Source organism: Amblyomma mixtum, chromosome 3 (genome assembly GCF_055824585.1).
Source record: "Amblyomma mixtum isolate Tamu chromosome 3, ASM5582458v1, whole genome shotgun sequence".
NCBI classification, from domain to species: Eukaryota; Metazoa; Arthropoda; class Arachnida; order Ixodida; family Ixodidae; genus Amblyomma; species Amblyomma mixtum.
In genome coordinates this window covers 71,036,595-71,051,637 of record NC_143014.1, presented here as the reverse complement: position 1 = coordinate 71,051,637, position 15,043 = coordinate 71,036,595, and the positions used below count along the sequence as shown (strand labels likewise).

The 15,043-nt window shown below is 52.0% G+C and overlaps 1 protein-coding gene across 3 annotated transcripts in view; it reads right to left on the bottom strand.

Annotated features, from left to right (window-relative positions):
- Nucleotides 1–1,210: 1,210 nt before the first annotated feature.
- The window catches only part of LOC149350542 (protein TMEPAI-like), a 56,481-nt gene continuing 42,648 nt past the window's right edge, over nt 1,211–15,043 (bottom strand). For 2 of the 3 annotated variants that reach the window (XM_089579595.1, XM_089579593.1), the window contains exons 2-3: nt 3,506–3,678; nt 1,211–3,198 (exon numbers count right to left, since the gene is read on the bottom strand). In XM_089579595.1, the coding sequence (XP_089435721.1) occupies nt 2,836–3,198; nt 3,506–3,678 (536 nt within the window). In that variant the 3' untranslated portion in view covers nt 1,211–2,835. Of the gene's footprint in view, nt 3,199–3,505; nt 3,682–15,043 lie in introns of all 3 variants that reach the window. The other variant, XM_089579594.1, reaches the window with a different exon arrangement.

The following is a 15,043-nucleotide window of genomic DNA, read 5'->3' as shown; positions in this document are numbered from 1 at the left end:
CAATGTTTTTGCGATTTTCCCACCAAAACTCCAGTTAGAACCGGTTTCATTGCCCTTATGTGGTATGAATGAATCATTCTAGAACGTTTGAGTACCTTCCACTGGATTAATGGAATTATACTAATCCGACCCACTAATCCACTTTAGTCCATTTTGTGGTGGTGGGACTACTTTCAGAATTCTGGGCGTCCTCACATTTTCAACTTTGACGGTGACCAATTGTAAGTCCACTTGGGGTCACGCGGTGTGCTGACTTCATGACCCTTTTAATAGCATTCATAGATGGCAGGGAGTCCTCATATCCTATTGGCAAAGTGGCTCAGCGGTTAAGCGATACGCCACTGCACAGGCAGGTGGCCGTTTCAAAGACAGCCACCGGTGGGGCTTGCGAGACCCCGGTTGCACTTCCCGAGCTCCCGTAAGGCTCACGCGCCGCACCACGGTTGGCAGGTGGAAACTGCCTTGAATTTGGCACCGGTGGGCAGGCTGCGATGACGTCACAAGGTCGCTCGACCTCTACCAATCAGAGAATTTCATGGGGAATTTAAAATTTCGCGGTGCTCCGATGGGTCAATTGGAGTCACGTGACCCTGATGACTTCCGGGAATTTCGTTAGGGAGAAGCAGGTAAAACTTCACGACGGCAGCCTAAATGCTATCGCAGCAATAACCTACAAACCTAAAAGGTGGTTAGTCTGGAATTCAAAGAGAAAACAATAAACAAGCTGCCTTGTCAAATAATCGGTGGCGTGGCGCAAGCGCGCAGCACTGGCGACAGGGCAGTGCTGGAGAACGGTGATGCTTACTCCCGTGCCCCGTTTTATTGTGCCACGACACCACAGTATACACCTAAGTTAACACGCATGACTAGTGAGGTATGAAAAGCAAAGTCCATGTTTTGCATTTCCAAAACTGTGTCAGCACAACGAAACACAGCTGCCACCCTAATCTGAACACATAGTGGCGTCAACAAGGAAAACAAAACGTTGCATAGCAGCCACTGCACCAGCAGCATCAATTCGTCGCGCAGAAGTCCTTGGTGTGCTGTCACTCACGCTTTGTTTGGCTACGCCACAAGAGGAGCCATCGTAACTGATGGATGCGGGCATAATCTGTAGACTACACACACATACGCTACAGAGAATTCCGCGCTCGGGTCTTTAGAAGAAGCAGGGTCTGCGTCGTTCCCTTCTTGGCACAACTCGTGTGGGTGCACTGCGAGAAGTCCCTTTATTTCTCGGTTTTTGCATCATCGGCTTCCAGGCAGAGAGCAGCGCTATACTGCAGTTCCGCATACAGGAAACGAAGGCTTCGCAGGCTGGGAGCGACTTGCATAGAAGAGCCCCAACTGACCGCCACAGTCGCCGCGCTGGTTTGATGCGACCCAAACATCGGCGTTTCTGCAGTCTTTTATTCCGCCTTTGCAACGACTACGACAACTTCTCTCCGGACAGAGCGTTATGCGAGACCTCCAAGAGGAGCAGCAAGCCACAGCAGCTGCGGGGGTCACGGTTCACGGGGGGCGCGAACCGCGGCCCCGCGAGGCCAGGGATTGCATGTCTGTACAACTCAGCATGGGAACCATAAATGAGAAATATATCTGTAACCAAGATGGTAGCACAGACTGCTTAAATGAGGGAATACTTTGCAGCCACTCAGTAATGTGCCTGAAGTTGTGAATTTCATGAACAAGTACAGCAGTAGTTATTTTAATGATGAATATAGACAGTCATGATGACATTGGTGAACTCTACAAGTAATAGGCATTGGACAATATATACACATCTGTTGCGTGTGCAACAACTGCCCCTCAGTCTGTCCACTCTTTTTCCTACTGAGCTTTGCAGGAACCAAGCGCGAATGATCATGGAAAAATATCTTCACAAATGCTCTATCGCAGGGGAGGCCATCACCCTAGTGACTAACAGTTTTCCTTCAACGAGTCAGTTGCGGCTGCCGGCACACTCAACTGGTAGCGCGTCAGCAAACAGCATCGTAATTCATGCTGAACTTCAAGGCTGTTTCAAAACGAAGACAATTAGCATAGGTCGCTCAGGACAAAGCGCAACACAAGGAACGAAAAATTAAATACAAAAGAAGTGCAACGGTTCAAGCCACTGCCCGAGCGTCCAATGACCACATCTGAGATACTTTCTGAGAGTTCAAAAAAAAAAAAAAAAGCTTGCTTTGACTACGCTATCTTTCAAATCAAGAGCAGTCGTTAACAGTTTGTGGGGGAAATAAAGAAAAAAATTAGCCAATTCCGAAAACAATACTTAACCCCATGAGTATATGAGTGTCTATCAAAAAAAAAAGATTTGTACACTACTGAGTTTATTGTTTTTGTCCCTAACGTAGTTACACGTGTGAGAGAGAAGAAAAAAGGGGGGCGTGGGAGTGTTGTTTTGTTTCAGAGCAGCTGGTGCATATCCAATTTAGCAGAGAATGAGTGGGCCTTTGTACACAGGCTTCTTGAATGCGCAAGTAAGACACGGGCTTGGCTCTGGCGGCGGAAACCTGCACACGTCGTCCTCCGGTCCTCAAGCACTCTCTTGCCCATTTGGTAGTTTCTACTCGCAGCAACAACATGACTAGGAATGCTTGAGAGTTAATTGTGAAGACATTTGTACCATGGACCCCAGGGAGGGTGGTCCCCCGGGCAGCAGCAGCAGCAGCGGCAGCAGCAGCAGCAGGCGGCGCTGGCAATGCCTTCGTTACTTTGTTCTTCTTCTTCCCTCTGGCGGCGGCGTGTTTGTACAAAGAGAGGGAGGGGGGCGGGCAGGCACTGAAGCGTATCACATGGCCCATTGAAAGACAGATAGCGCGGGGCGCGGGGTCAAACGCCCCCGGGCCGCTGGCAGTCCGGGCTGTGCCAGCGCGCAGTCCGGTTGCAGGGGGTCACCGAGTTGGAGCGAACGACGACGCGCCGCAGCCGGCCGCCGCCGCCGCACGGCGGGCTCCCGTCGCGCACCGTCCGGTTGGGCGGCGCGCGCACGCACGCGCCGTACAGCTCCTGCTCCTGGTCGGCGTCGCGCAGCCGCACGCTGCCGGCCAGCGGGTGCTCCTCGGGCAGCGCCACCGTGGGCGGAAGCTCGAGCGCCAGGTCGGTGCGCACGGAGGCCGCGCGGACCTGGGCGTCGCGAGCCGCGGCCAGGGCGGCGCGCTGCCGCTCCGCCGCGCTCGCCGACGAGTACAGCGCCTGCGCACCACCACACACACACACACCGTGAACGGCCTCCCAAAGACCCTCCTACGACGGCCGACGCCAGCGCTGGCCGACAGACGACCACAGCCCAGCATGGCGCCGGCCGTCGAGCTGTCTGCGAAACGGTCTACACTGGGCAGGCGGAAACTGTGGTTCTGAAGTACACAGGCTACGAGCGCAAGGCGGCGGCTGGGAACATTTGTGCGCTGTCCTCTCGAGAAAGGGCAGGAAGCTTGCGGCTCGTAGCCTCTGCTGCAGAGGCACAGAAAGCACAGCCTTTTCTACGAGAAGAGGGACGCACCGACTGCACGGGCGGCAGGAGCACGTGCTGGTAGGGCTGCGGGTCGTGGGGCGCCGGCCGACTGCGCCGCTCACTCCACGACCGGGCGCCCATCTTGTAGTGGCTCACGATGCAGGCGACCAGCCCCAGGCTGAACACCGAGCTGAACAGGCTGCTCACCACCTGGCTCCAGGCTGCTGCACCACAGACACAGATACTCGATTAGCCCACGGCCGGCCCCTTCGCTAGAAACACAGCACTCACTCCATTGTCAATGTCTACAGATGTTTACTCAAAAACGACCAGAGGTGGCCAGTGGGGTCTCAGCAGGCGGACAGTATATCAAGGCGAACGCCAAATACGCGATAGAGCGCAATAATTAGACGATTAATTAACTAAACAACTTTGTATTGCGAAACGGAAGGCTGTCAACATCGGAAGGGAGCCCAGTTTTTAAATTCTAATCGACGATTAATGTTCGGAATATCGAACACCAAAAGTGCGCACTTGAAAGCTCGCTGAATTGGCTTTCCCGCATTGCGAATTTATAAAATGCCGTCGCTCACATTTCTTATGCACTAAATACAGACGCAGTTCATGTATTTGACGATGCAGAAGTTAACTTGATTTCGGCAAGGATACCACGCGTAGCGACGCCATTTTATAAACAGAAGATGCGGAAAAGCCAACTAACTGAACGAACTTTCAAATGCGTAATTTTGACGTTCGATATTTCGAACCACATTGCCGATTAGGAAAATTTAAAACTAGGCTCACCTTCGGTGTGGACGGCCTTTACTATCGATATATAAAATTGCCCCATAAAATCAAAAATGGAATAAACTGGAGGAGACACTCAAGGGCACAACACGCAAGGGCGCCTTAAGGGCACGAGGCGATAACGTTAATGAGATAACACCCACATATGCGGAATTGGTAAATCTCTACTTTACACTCAGATTCCTCGAAGCCCTCATACCACTCCTGACGGAGTGGTGCAGCGGTTAAGCGATGCGCCCCTGCCTTGCAATGGCAGGTGCTGCCACCGGTGGGGCTTGTGCGACACAGTCGATGCTATGAAACCGGGCTGTAACTTTCGAAGCATCAGTTAACTTTTTTTCTTATCACAGCCGACTCCAGCAGTCCCCCAACAGTTAGGCAAGACGTCCACCACGTTGTATTCACAACGTTCAAGGATACACGAATATTTCGCGCATCTAGCTTTCAGACGCCATCTTACACTTCAGCCCAGAACAGAAAACACGCGGACCAAATGTACACACGAAGACTTATAACTTCACCTAGAGCGCTCTAGCAGCGCGCAACACACAATAAGCGAAATTAGCAGCTGACGGTTTTCAGCTGACGTGCTCGTGCCCACCTGGCTTGCAGGTTTACGCGATCTCTGATGAACCAGCGCAAAAAGACAACGGCCAAGTAGAAGAAGGACGACGTGGACGAAGACCAACTAGCCCAACAGCAAGTGTACAGCTCTACTTTCGCGCAAGTGCTGCCTCTAGAACCTAGCAGCTCCGACACGGCGCCGCTTAGCAGGCAGGGAAGTGCGTCACTCTACAGAAACTTGACGCCGACTGTACAGGATGGAGATAACACTGCACGGGGACGATTGATAGCAGGGAAGCGGTGTAGTAAGAGCATCATCCAGTCACTCGAAAGCCAGGGCCGAGTTGCCCACTTTAATAGCCCCGTCAAACACAAAGAAAGAACGAGTCGTGCGCTGCAGATTGCGACGGTTTCCGAAGACAGACGCAAATTGAATTCGCCCACGGATCTCGAGCACATCTGGCTTGGCCAAGCTGTATTCCCTCTGGCAGCACTGCATATACACGCACGCGGTGTGACAATGTCCCCGGGTCCCAGATACGAGGAACAAGAGACACGACTCCAAGTAGCCAAACGCGATTTGTATATACTCCTCCAGACAAACGCGTGAACACCCCTGGGGTGCAGCGAAATTTACTGCAGCAAAAAGAGAAAAACGAGCTTTCTCTTATAGAAACACACACACACGCTTTATGGTTTAGAAAAGATGTTGAATATGTTTTGTCATATTCTATAATAACAACAAACAATGTCACGTGACAACGAACACCGGAAAGCAGCGCCGCATCGGTCTTTTCATCCCTCGTCACTGTCTGCGCAGCTGTGTTTTCACAAGTTACAAGGACAAGTCAAAACCCGGCTGGCTTGTAACGCTCGATATTGCAATGCTCAGCCACATTCGGATATTTCTAACCCTGCTGGATGACAAATGAAACGCAGCTCATCGTTTGCTCGTGCTTGCTCCTTCGTCAAAACACGAGTAATAATTTCGGATTCAGGAACAGACCACACGCACGGGCGCTCCATGAAGAGCACATGTAGGTGGTCTCGATTCCCAGCGGCCGCCTTGTTGTTTCTGCGCGCCCTCCGCTCGGCTCTGCACATCATTATCAGCTGCCACTTCGTCAGCTGCAGCCACCACCGCAGAAAGCGATCTCGAGAGCGCTCTCCGCGGGTAAAGTTCCGCGGGCACGCGCAAGCATGCCCCGAGAAAGAGGCCGCCGCCTGCAAGCGCGGGAAATTTTACGAAGGGTACCGTTATACTTTCCAACACGGGCAGCGGGATGGCCTTCTCGCCGATGGCAAGGCTGATCTTTACATGTGCTCGGACTAAAAGCGTCCGCCAGTGTCGGCACTGGCATGACGTCGCGCGCCTCGGAATCAGTGTTGCCAATCCGCTGAGATAGCAGTCAACACTCACGAAAACCCGCTGGTTAAGATTGTGATGTTTAGCACAGCTTTATCAAATTAAAAGCCCTTTATATCAACCTCCCCTCTTTTATAAACGCACACACTTTTTATAGCGTCTTCGGGACGTACGGCTGGCGCCTTGGTTGCAGTTGCCGAAGAAAGCTACGCCCTTTTTCTTAACAGCCCAAAAATAAACCGAAACGGTTGCATAACACGGTGTATCCACGCGGCCGAAAACCAGTTTATAATCCGCCAGATCAGGCCGAAAATAAGCTAACGTAGCCACGCACAACGGAGCCCCGTATGCATCCAAGCGAGCCGGCAGAGCGTTCGGCGTCCGTGACGCGTGAAGAAGGCCCGCCGCGCCAGACGGCTGGCGCGTCGGCTTCCTGTGACACGGGACGGCGCGAATCGGGCTCGGCGTTCAAGCACACTAACCCGGGTGCCCCCCGACCGGCGAATGCGCCGACGTCCGCTCAGCGTCACGCTCCCTGGGCGTCAAAAGCCGCGCCAGTTAAGACACTTTCGGTTCGCTCGTCCTTGTCGCGTGGCAGCTAATACGGGACCCGACGTCACACCAGTCGGCAATCAACGCTACTCGACGGCTGCGCACAATAGCTAACAAGCGCCCAGGACGCGGAACCCGCAGTATAGCCGATCGTGTCAAGGTGCAAGGCAGACTGCGCACAGCACGACAATTCCGCGCATGAAGTCCACTGACTGCGGCGCGTACGGAACAAATAAGTGGCGAACGTCGAGAGATTTGTAATGCCAAATTTTAAAACAAAAACAAAACATCCACCCTTGGGGGATACGAAGCGATCCACTGTAGCATACGTTCCGAAAGGGCTTTTGATGGAACCACGCAGGACAGGATACCAAGAAAGAGGATCACAGTCTTCATTCATATTCATGCAACACAACGACAATGGATTAGTGACCATTCCAAACTTGTTAAATTGACGTGAAAACTAATGTCAGATTCAAGCGCCGACAGATGCCAGCAGCCACCAAGCACCCTAACCCCCCCCCCCCCCCCCCACCCCTCCTCTGAGCAAAGCCTTGAGCGTTCCCTTTTTTACACCCGCCTCCCTTAAAAGCCAGCGGTCTACGTTTCCGCGTCCCTTATTTGCAGCCTGTTTTTGCTTCGCCGTGAAGACAGTGCATCGCAACCCCGGCAGCTATGCCAAGGCGTCCGCGTAGACGGGCAGCGCTCAGAACAGCGCGGTTGACCTCACACGCACCGACACCTCGCATAGAAACGCTGCAACGGGGCTACAAAATTAATAGGTAAATGTACAGATTAATCGCTCAACGTATTAATAGGTTAACTGGTAGAAAACCGCCTCCCCCCCCCCTCCAGAAACTTTCGTCGTGCACAACACGATGCTGAGTACGCAAAAAGACCGCACACGCTCGTTTGTGCAACTCTGCGAGTTGGAAGAATAATTGCAGTTACGGTCACTGGTTACGTACACGCCTTGTCATAAAGAGGCGGCGCAAGCTAGGAGGCCTGCGCGGCAAGCGATTAAAAGCAAATTTCGCTTCCCATAAGCGCGCCATGCTATTATCACGCACAATTACGAACAAGTGCACGTTTCCTGCCCTTTTTTTTTTTTTGCTTGCCGTTTAAATGGGGGAACCGCTTGCTCAGCTAGGTTCAATTACTTCGAGACACAAAACACTGCGCGTTAGGCAGTCGTTTTTTTCTTTCTTTCAAACTCGCGTTTAGGAGGAGTGAAAAGCAGGAAATATTAGAAGGTCTAAAGTATTACATGTACCGAGCCGTTTTTTTTTTCTTTTCAATGCAGTGTTACGCAGCCTCCTTTATAACACGGACAAAGGCGGCACAAAGAGAAACTATTCTTGAAAAAAAGAAAAAAGCAGGACGAAAAATTAAGCATTACCACTCCGCTATACCAAAGAGCGAAAAAAAAAATTAGTTTCACGACCACGTTTCGTTGCTTATTTTGTTCTGCGTCATTTGACGTTACTGTATTCGCCGAGGAAAAGAGAAAGAAACAGGCAATTTCATGCGATACGCTTTGTTTAGTGTAATGGGCGGTCTCGAGAACAGCCTCGCGTGATGGTCGGAACCAAGAGCGAAAAGAATAGGACGCATGGACACAGCCGGTACACTGCGACTACTAAAAAATACCTAAAAATAGAGTGGTCAATACAGAAAGAAAATCTTTTCGGCCACGACGAGCGTAATTTGTTTGGAAAAATATGCTTTGTAATTAACTGACATTCACTAATTAACTTTTGAATTGTCACAGTTTGGGGGTTCAAGCCAATGGAGAATTGGCAGCCACGGAGAGGACGATGCCATGACAGTTTTTAAAATGAAGAAAAAATTCTCTCCAAAGTCCTGCGGCGTGAGGAAACGCAGCCCGTTTTTTTTTTTTTTTTTTTTTCGCATACGGTGCACAGGTAGTTCATAGCGGATATTAGTTTGGTTTATGGGGGTTTAACGTCCCAAAGCGACTCAGGCTATGAGGGACGCCGTAGTGAAGGGCTCTGGAAATTTAGAGCACCTGAAATTCTTCCCGTGAACATCGCATGGGCCCGTGTACATCGCACAGTACACGAGCCCCTAGAATTTCGCCTGCATCGAAATTCGACTGCCGCGGCCGGGTTCAGACCCGCGTTTTTCGGGACGGTAGCCGAGCGCCTTAACCACTGAGCCACCGCGGCGGCCAGAGCGGATATTGCGTTTACGATGTTGTGAAACATGTTCGGTCAATAAACATTTTCAACAACATTAACAACAACAACACTGCATACGCAACATCCGAGAGTGGCGTGTTGCAAATGCGCTGTCGTATCGCGGCGAGCACTTCCTTTCGCTTTGTCGCTCTAAAAAATAAACGATGGCCAGGCCTAGCTGATGATGAATTATCATTCTCCTCGCACTCAGCGACGACGCAAAAGAACCTGCAGGCCGCGGTACACGAGCGCAAGCATCAGCGCCATCCGTTTTGTGCGGAAAAAAAGCAGCGGGTAATTCTCCAATCCCACGTTTTCCCCGTTGCAAAAACTGATATGGCACCGTCTTAATACGGGACTAAGAACTCGCCATTGACTAACCACCAGACTGCCGAAATTAAAATATTAAATAGTAAGCTATAAACTATTTGGCACGGTTTTCAATACCAGTTTGTCCCTGGAAATATTTTTTCTACTTCGACTTCTCTCTCTCTCGTTTTTTAATCCTAGAAAGTGTTCACTCAGAGACCCGGTATATAGATTTTGCAGTGTAGTAAATTCCCCTCACCCAGAGGACACAGGGCTGAGCTAAAAGGCCGGCCGAAGCACGGAAAAAACAAAACAACACCAAAATCATTCACGGTGGATAGAAATGACAAGCGTTTCGCGACCCCTTTAAACGTTAAAGGTGCGCACATCTTTCGGCCACATGCATTCAGATTTTGCTCGTGTGACAACGCACAGCAAAGCATATACTACTATAAACCCTTTATATATTCGTATTTTGGCAGGAAAGTTCGGCAGACGATCATAGAGGAACACCCCAATACATAGGGAGAAAGAAGGCCACGACGATTATGCACAGCACGAAAAAAAAAGTACCCAGATGCCTAGAAACACGCTTCGTGAGCATGCATTTCGGCCCATTCATCTTCATGCTCTTTACTTCGCGCACGCGTTAACGTACACACAGCCCAATTTGAAAATGTTCAACGGCACGTAAACAACAAAGGCCCCAAAGCGTGAAACACGCGTTGAAATGAGTATGCCTGCCTCCCTCCCCCCATTTTTACATAAAGCTAAAGCATGATGCTCTGTTGGAAATAATCGTTTCAAATATTCGAGTCTTCAAGCAAGCTAAAGAGAGAACACGCAAGCGGAACCTCCAACCCTGTAATGTTCAGTAGGGTAAGAGTGCGGGCTAGTTGGTGATCCATTGCATGTAAATACCAGCGCAAACCAGCAAGACACAAGACGAAGAACGAAGACACACAAGCGCTGCGCTTGTGTGTCCTCGTTCTTCGTCATGTGTCTTGCTAGTTTGCGCTGGTATTTATACGTAATGTTCAGGCACTGAAAACCTCGGATAAAAGTTACGAACTTCTAGAATTTCGTTACTAATGGTCCCTTCACAGTAGAAACTAAAAAGAAATGGGAGATTTTCTTTTTTTATGAATACAGCATAATTAAATTTTACCAATTTTAAATATCTCCGAATCTCTAAGCATGATAAAACTGCGCGAAATACGAAGGCGGATGCAGTAAATCAAGAGTAATATTCAAATAGGCCGTTTTGCCTGTAGGGTTAGGCTTAGGTTTATTTGGTTTATGGGGGTTTAACGCCCCAAAGCGACTTAGGCTACGAGGGACGCTGTAGTGAAGGGAATCCGGATAATTTCGACCCCCTTGGGGTTCTTTAACGTGCACTGACATCGCATAGCTTTTGGATAAATTTCTCTCTCAGCAGGTCGTCCGCATCTCTTCCAGCGGACCCTTCGACCTTCGCGGACCTTAATGAATACGTTGTAAAAGGCCGTTCCGGCTGCTGTATTAGCAATTCACGTCTGCAGGCAGAAATGAACATTACTAATACTTTTATACACTGTATCACGGGTGATACGGCGGTCATTGCAGGTTTAAGAAGCAAGCTGAGGTGGAAATGTGTACGTTGTCTTCACACAGCCAGAAGAGCTTGTTCCTTCTTAGCACTGGTGAGGTTTCTGCAAGAAACCAAAATACGACCTAAATCTGATCTGCACAACTCACATGTGGATTCTACTTTCTGGAGCATTAGGTTAAGGCCAATACCAAGATAACACGAAAAAAAAAGGCCCGTGTACTGCGCGATGTCAGTGCACGTTAAATAACCCCAGGTGGTCGAAATTTCCGGAGCCCTTCACTACGGCGTCCCTCATAGCCTGAGTCGCTTTGGGACGTTAAACCACCATAAACTAAACTAACAAAAAAAATCAACCCTCTTCTTTCCACAAAGAAAAACCTACGTTTTCCTGATTTCCACTCTTCCAATGTCAGTTTTGCTACGAGAAGTCGTTTATGCGTCGTTATCGAAATTTGCCCGCCGTTTTTCTCTCGATTATTTGCAAATGTTTGTTCTGCGAGCAAACCCATGCACTTCGCACAACCATAACCTTGTTGTTAGAAGCAAAAGCTCCAGAACTGGCAGAGTGTGGAAAGCACAGGCACCGGTTCGTCTGGACGTGAGTGCGGGCGCCTTTTGCTTACGATGCAGACTCCCCGGAAGTTTACGCTGCAGAAACGGGACGGTACGTGGGAGCCCACGAAGTTACTAGAGACGCTGTTCACACAGCCAGTTGGCTCTGGAAAATGCACACCGGAAATGCAAGCGAATGAAACAGGACTCGCGGAAAACGTGAACAAGTGTGACCCGCCTTAACCGATCTTTGTGCCGCAATGGCTCGAGAAGGCGCTTCACACAGAGCTCCAAACCCTACAGGACATCCCTGCGGAGAAGGCACGGTGCACGAGCAGCGGCCATAACGTGCTGCATCCCCGCCGTTCCATGTCGAGGAGGCGCTCATGCTCGCTGCGTCAAACAAATCCCGAGAGCGCGATACGCGAGTGAAACTCCGCAGATGTCGGCGGTAGTGAAGCGGAAGATCGGTGCAGCGTGCGCACCTTTCCCCAAGAGCGCTCTCCGTCAGCGGTGAAACCCGGAAGCTTGGTCGCGCCAGAAGGACGCGCATGAAGAGGTGCGAGTGCGCCACCGCACAGGGTTTGCTCTCTCGCGCCTTCCTTCGCAGCGAAGTGGCTGCGCATGGGTAGCCAGGGCCAATGCGGGCGATAACGCACGCCGCCAAAATGATCGGCTCGTGGTTGAAATTGGTTCCCGCTCCTCGCCTTCTCTGGCCCACGGGATCGGAGGGCGTGCGGTTGCAACGAGGGGGTCTCTAACGAGAGCACCGACGAAGCAGGAACCCTCGGTCGCCGAAACGAATCAGGCGGCGTCGACCGGGCGACAAACCGAGCGGGGCGCCACCGGTGCCCACATGGAGACGCGGCCGAGCGTGGCCCAGAAGCCGGCAGACGCCTTCTTCCGTATTCCGCCGCTTCCTCGTCGGGGAATCTGTGCCAGGGACAGGCGGACAAATATTGAACGCCCACGCCTGCCAGAGGAGGGGCGCAGACGGTCGGGCCTCCGGCGGCTTACGTCACGTCGGCTTAGTGACAGCCAGTGAGCACGCACGCGAAACACGGAAGTGCTCGCTCATGCACGCAGACACGCGTTTTCCACAGGTGAGCCGACCTGTCGGCGAGAAAGCGGCGCGTCCCGGCGGCGGCAGCAGCTGGCCCGCTTGTCTGCGCGCGTGCCTGCAGCGTTCGGACGCAAGGTCACCACCGAAGCGGATATGTTACTAAGTGGCCGGTTTCGCGTGGCGGAAGGCTCCCCGCTGCCAGACAGCGCCGTCCGCCGACGCTTCTCGAAAGAACAAGAGGCCGACGCAGTGGAGCCAGCAATGGCCGCCTTCAAATTCAAATCACGCAGGGCCGACGACGCTACCGGACGAGACGATGGAAGATCGCGAGAAAACAAACGCAAGCGGTGGCCAGCGAAGCCCGGCGGCAGTCAAACGAGCACGATTTATTACGCGCCGGCGAAGAAGACTTCCCGCAGTACGTGCGCGGAACACAGCGTACAAGCGAAGCGCGTCCCCGGACGGGTGGCGAGCAGGGAGCGTTCTACATGAGCAACGGCCAGCCACGCGCCCCGCCAGGAAAGAGCCGATAAGATAGTGGCGTCAATACGCTTGTCAACATCCCCTGCCACATGCAAGTCACGCGACGGCCTTTTTATTTCGCCAGCCTCCGGCGGCGAGGAGAACCCTGCGGCTGGGGGGTTTTACTGCCGGCGGAGAGCGCGAGGGGTCAGGACGGGGCGCGCGTCGCCGGCCGCTGTTGACCCACCCGGGAGGTTCCTGCACGTCTGCCGCCGCCGGCCGTGCAGTGTGCTCTCGGCGCGTCGCGGGGTAAATATTACCTCCCAGGCCACCGGTTCGCGTCGCCCGCGGAGGAGAGGCCTGGCGGCGAATGGGATGGCCTTCTCACGGCACTTATCCGCGAGGTAAATCGCTCGAGCCATTCTCCAGATAGCGCTCGATGCTGCTGTCGTACTCTTTAAAAAGGGCTCCGGGTGAAAAGTGAAGAATTCAACTGTCAGTGAACCCGTGCGTGCGTAAAGGCTTTATGCGTGCGCACTGTCGCCTATACGTAATACAGGATGATTGTCAGGTAGCCGGTGAGACAGGCGTTGATGACGCGCGTTGGCGAGCAGAAACTGTCCGGGTAGCCTAAATGGAATTGTCGAACCCGCCTTCACAAGAAATTCGTTCCCGGTCCAAATGTACCGGCAGAGAAAAGGCACAGAGTCTGCCTGCGAGTGGTAGGCCGATAACCAAAGCCTCTCGGTATCCGCCTCAACCGCCGAGACAGATTTGATTTAACACAGTGCAAAAAGAAATTAAAGAAATAAGTTGGTTAAATCATGGCCTCCTTAGCCTTAATTCTTCATCACGTCATCACCTTGCATATTTGCTTATATGGCGACACTGGGGGGCACTTCCCACCACCGCCTGTTGCGGCGGAATAAGCGAGTTAAGTTCCTCGCAGCTCCAGGCTTTTACGTCCGCAAGACTATACACTTTCCTATAGCCAAAAGTTAAAAATTTCACCTCTTGGTTTTCTTTTCTTCTGAATACTGTTCGCCAGGTTTTGGCAATGCCTACAGAGGCAGACATCTCTTCAGGCACATCGCATAACGAGACGAGAACACGAGAACCAGCACATGCAGCTGTTACTAACACTGGCTAACACCAGCACCACTGGCATTCTGAGAGCGCTCTTCCACGCTGCAGCGACGTGAGAACCCAATCAAGATCTCCACTGAGGGGCCCCTGTTCATCGCGAAGGTTTCGCGTTTGCCCTTCGACGCTAAGCCCACGTCACTGTTCTACTAGTCCGTTCATGCATACCTAATGGTGAAAAACAGCCTTCTGACAAAAGACACCGCAGCGCGTGTGGCGTCTTGCGCACTGAATGAATTCCGGAATGAATTCGCAGCAACTAGCCCAAACTTCTACTTTCAGCTTTCTCATAACGCGTGCATAAGGACTGCTAAGTATCCTTTAGCGACACGGTTTATGGGGTTTTAACGTCCCAAGGAGACTCAGGCCATGAGGGACGCCGTAGTGGAGGGCTCCGGATAATTTCGACCATCCGGGGTTCTTTAACGTACTATCGGCCGGAAAAGTAAATGGACCACCACTCAGGGCAGCGGAGCTGCGGGGTCGCACCGCGGCGCTGTTATCTCGCGCCGCTTAGCGCCGCTCGCTTGCAGCCAGAGTGCCCCGAGTGACGACAAACTTCGCACTCGCGCGGGGGCTTGTATGCGTTCAGCTGCTCTGCTCTTGACGGTCTCGACGAAGGGGAGCGCGCATCGCCTATTAATCGAGCACATCGGGCTGTGGCAGACCAATCGGACAGCCGCAGTCCGTCAAACCGCGGCAGCGTGAAGAGTCGCAGTTTTGTTTCGGGTTGTCCTTTTATATTGCCCTCATGTTAGATATTACTGACTATCCCCTGCCTCCACCACTGCCGGATTTTAGGCAACGCGGTCCAAGATCTAAAATCCGTTGCCCGTTGAGGTGTCCTTACGTCCTGAAGCGCGGCTGATTACGTGCTGCTGATCCTTCCTCTCGTTCCACTGCAAAAAATACGCCAAACTGTTTTGCCAAAGGGCGAAACTCAGTTTTCACCCAACCCATTTTGTTGAACGATTCC